Raw genomic sequence first — 4322 nt, forward strand, 5'->3', positions numbered from 1 at the left:
AGATTACTAGCTAGTTATTCAAGTATCACTTCACCTACATATTACTTTGCATTTGTTAACACTTTAGTTTTGGTTATACTTGAACAATTAAGCGTTGAACTTAGTTTAACGACATTTGGTTGTAGCCTGGCCTTTTCCTCTATTTTAAGTGTTGTAGTTCCTTTACCTTACTCTAGCATGCATTGCTTTCTTTACATACTTTAGTTTCTTTGCCTTATTTAATATATGTACTTAAATACCATATTCATGGCTTGTTTTCTTGCTTATTAGCAGTAAACTAGCAGATCTTGTAGGTGTAGCTAGTTATCCTTTAGGCCTAGGGTTTGGGTGAATGTTTGAAGTGCCATGGCAAGAGAATTCTTTTTCTCCTTACTTGTTATAATTTTGGTGCTTGCATAATTTGCCATCCACGGTGAATCCAGTACAGGTTAGTAAAGTATCATGGCATGATGAAAATTATTCTTTTTCCCCTTGTTTGTAATAGTTTAGGGCTTGCACACTTTTGCCAAGACGACATAGAGTTCTTATATATGTATTTGTTAAGACTTGCTGAGATCATGATAAGATTGACCTAGTTTGATTAGTTTGTGTTCCTTACCTATAACCTTGTCTTAAAGACAGAGGTGCAAACTGATTCAAAGATGTTTGTTTTCTACCACAACACCTTATATAACGCTTGTATGTATCGTTCTACTGTTCTAGGTGTGATGCTTCTCTTGGCTAAGGGTGTCTCATCTCTACACCGATGTTTTTTTAGCTTGAAGCTAAACCTATAAGGTGTTGGTAGGGGGTTGTCTACCTAAATCGCTTGGAAACGTGAATCATTCATGGAGTGATGGAGCCTATTGGTGGGAATAATTTGTGCTACTGCACAACAGCAACCTAATAATTTGTAAATGCAAATTGCCAAATCAACATGTGATGATCTTAATAATTTTCTCTAAAATGGGTTATAATCAATGAAATCAACAACTTAATCGATAATGATATATATTCCACGAATTTCATTGATAATAATTAATAAACCATTTTAGTGAAAATTAAGATCATCGCACATTATTTGTTGAATTTTGTTTTCATAATATTTCAATATTAATTATTTTGGTTAAGCTCTTTGTAAAATAGGGAATTCGGACGGCAGAAGTATTTTGAGCATAGTTCTCTTACCCCTCAATAAATATATAAAGGACAAGTATTATTTTCTCAAGCAAATAAATTTTATTAAGAAGTCAACTGAAGACGATTCTCATTAATTTCATTGATATAAATTAACACATTGACTAGGATGAAATGGGACAACTTATTACTATGCCTAATTTTCCAAAGTAATTGTTTCACAAAATTAAAATAGTCAAATTGATACTCGGAAAAGACTTTTAGAGACAATTTAAAGAAGATAGTAAATACACAATAGTACTCAAATAATGATATAATCCATCTAATTATTAATTCCATTTGTTAAATCAGCTAAAATTAATATGTTTGTACAATTATGACGAGCCTATATCATCTAAACAATAATGAAAAAAATACCTAAGACTATACTAAAATCTAAATGTAACTATTAAACACAAACTATTTTCATTATTAAAGAAGCTCTAGTCCTAGCTAATTGCTTCAAAATATTGTTTAAACCATCTTCAATTCCTCTCAAAGAAACCTCCAAAACCTCTAATTTCTTGTTAACAATATCACAATCAAAACTCTCTTCTCCATCAAATGCATGTAACACAACATCAACATTGCTCAACTCATTCCCATTTTTTAACAACTTTACTGCTTTACTCTTCTTAACGACCAACCTCGAAATCAAACCAAACGAAATTGATTTTGACTTTGACATCAATGGCATCGACAAGAATCGTAGAAGTGACTCGAGTACTGAGATACTTATAATACTAACACATCTCAATACTCGAATCACCTCGAAATCACCAGACTCATTGAACTCATCATTTCTCGATACTAGACTCCCTTCGACCTGCCTTAGTTGTAAGGCAAGTCCTTTCGAAGCCTTCACAATCTCTTTTCTCAAACAAAAATACTCTGATACACTACTCATCTCGCTGTTTGAGCATCGAAACGCTCGAACAGCTTCTAATAACCTCAACAATAACTCTTTCGAAGCACCGCATATTTCAAGGAGTCTCGATGATCCTTCTATCAACGGTATTTCGTGTTTAGCGAGCGAAAGGGAGAGTGTACGATGCGCAAGAAGTGGTAAACTAAGCACATTATCAACACATCTGTACAATCTAGCTAAACCTGTTAAGCCAATACAGATTGTTTCGGTTACAGAGGTTGATTCTGCCTCGGCTTTCCTTAGCTTGGTTAACTCGTCCTCGACTTTTAGAAGGATCGGGTTCGATTGGGGTGGGTAGCTAACTGATCGAGTATGGTTCGAGGTAGCCATTTTTATGAGCTTGTTCAAAGAGAGTATTTAGAAAGTTTAATATTAGAAATGTTGATGTTTTTTAGAAATGTTGATGTTTTAGAATTATATGAAAATAAAGTTGTTATTTATAGAAAGAGGAAATAATATAAGGACAAAAAAAGGGGATCATAACAGCTAAGTGTGGGTTTAATCAGTAAGTATGATATTTCGATTTTTTTTGTTGGCAAATTTTATACCATAAATTAATAAACAAATCACAAATGGTTGTTTACAGCTGTACATGGAACTCCGTCTGGGTTGGCTGAGAAATGATAATTTAAGAGTTGAGTTTATTTTATACAAGTAATTATGAATTTAAGGTGCGATTAGTACTCATGAGGCTACAAATTTCTAGGAAAGAATTTGACACAAAGACACGGTTCATGGACATTCTCACACATACCCATGCTCATAGTTGTAGACACTTAAAAATGTCTCACCAAAATCAAATCCGATGATGAACAACCTTTCACTGTCATTATTGGTCAGATTGAGTATTTAATCTTGGAGTGCTTAAATCTATATTTTCATTTCATAAATCTACCCAATTCCTAGCTCATTTCCCCAAAACCACAAATTATTTTCCTCTTTTCATGGCTTTAAACCCAAAATAATTCATTTCGTGTCCTTAAATTCATTCATTTCGTGTCCTTTTATAAAACGTTTAGTCAAATTTATTTTGGTCTATAATATTGGTCCAATGATTTAATAATTGGATGGGGTTTTAAAAGAGCTTTCAAACGATATATTATAAGCCCAAATCCGAGTTGTAACCAATAAGTTATGGTCAAAATACTAAACTGAGCCCAAACCGAACCTAAGCCCACCTTACCTAATACCTACGACCCAATGATCATGTGGAGGATCCAAAGAATTTAATCTCATTCCTAAACCAATTATGATTAATTGGAAGCTTATATAAGTTTCTAAAAAATCTTAATTATCCTTTATGAAAAGATAATATTAAAGAATTTAAAATAAACTTATTATTCTTTATGAAAAGATTAATTGGAAGCTTATATAAGTTTCCAAAGTTTAGATGGTTGAATAGCTCTTGAAATTATCTTTCCGATGATATATTATAATATTAATTCCGAGGTATAACGAAAAAGACATAAAAGAAATACGAAACTCTATCCAAAACTGACACCGTCTCACTATTTCGGCCATATCTTTTATTCTTCAAAATATATTAATCTGATTCAAATTGAATTAGAAATTATACTTCAAGAGATTTCCAACGATATCTTATTTATCTTATTCCAATTTCTGGATCAAAAAATATGATAAAAACAAAAACCGCAAAAACTGTTGTCTATGTCAAGAGTATTCTTCCGATTCGAATTCTTATTTTTTCTTAATTCTTCGACCCTTTTTTTCCCTTATAAATAGAGGTCATATATCTCCCCTTTTCAATTATCAACAAGCTTGATCACCAAATCCTTCTCTCTCCCTCTCTTCTACACCATAAAAATCATTCTCTCTCTCTCTCTCTCTCTCTCTCTCTCTCTCTCTCTCTCTCATATTCTAAGCCTTAAACCTATCTTCCTAATTACAACATTCTTCCCATAAGCACTCCAAGGAGTCCATACTTAACCTCAGGTTCCGTCCTTAAACCAAGGTGTGAAAGGTACAAATAATTCAGAGTTTGGACCAAATCAACTCTACTTTTTATTTAATTTAATTTCAATTTAATTTATATTTTTATTAAAGTTACTAATAGTTTATTCATGATGTAGCAATTTAAAGGAACGCGCAGAATGTGACTAATTAATTATTTTAATTACTTATTTTATTTTCTTATTGCTAGTATCATGATTACGTTAATTTATTATTTGATTTGTCTAACAATTTATTGTTAAATTGCTTCCAATATTAATGTTTATTT

The 4322-nt window shown here is 32.0% G+C and overlaps 1 protein-coding gene across 1 annotated transcript; it reads right to left on the bottom strand.

Annotated features, from left to right (window-relative positions):
* Positions 1 to 1564: 1564 nt before the first annotated feature.
* On the bottom strand, positions 1565 to 2413 carry LOC145629283 (uncharacterized). Its single transcript, XM_081681837.1, has one exon. It carries the CDS (start codon positions 2411 to 2413, stop codon positions 1565 to 1567), a length of 849 nt encoding a protein of 282 aa, XP_081537963.1.
* Positions 2414 to 4322: the final 1909 nt, after the last annotated feature.

This window comes from Chenopodium album, chromosome 1, assembly GCF_948465745.1.
Source record: "Chenopodium album chromosome 1, dcCheAlbu1.1, whole genome shotgun sequence".
In the NCBI taxonomy this organism is placed as follows: Eukaryota; Viridiplantae; Streptophyta; class Magnoliopsida; order Caryophyllales; family Amaranthaceae; genus Chenopodium; species Chenopodium album.

Coding starts and splice junctions, on each gene's coding strand:
- LOC145629283 (XM_081681837.1), bottom strand. CDS start 2,413: ATGGCTACCTCGAACCATACTCGATCAGTTAGCTACCCACCCCAATCG.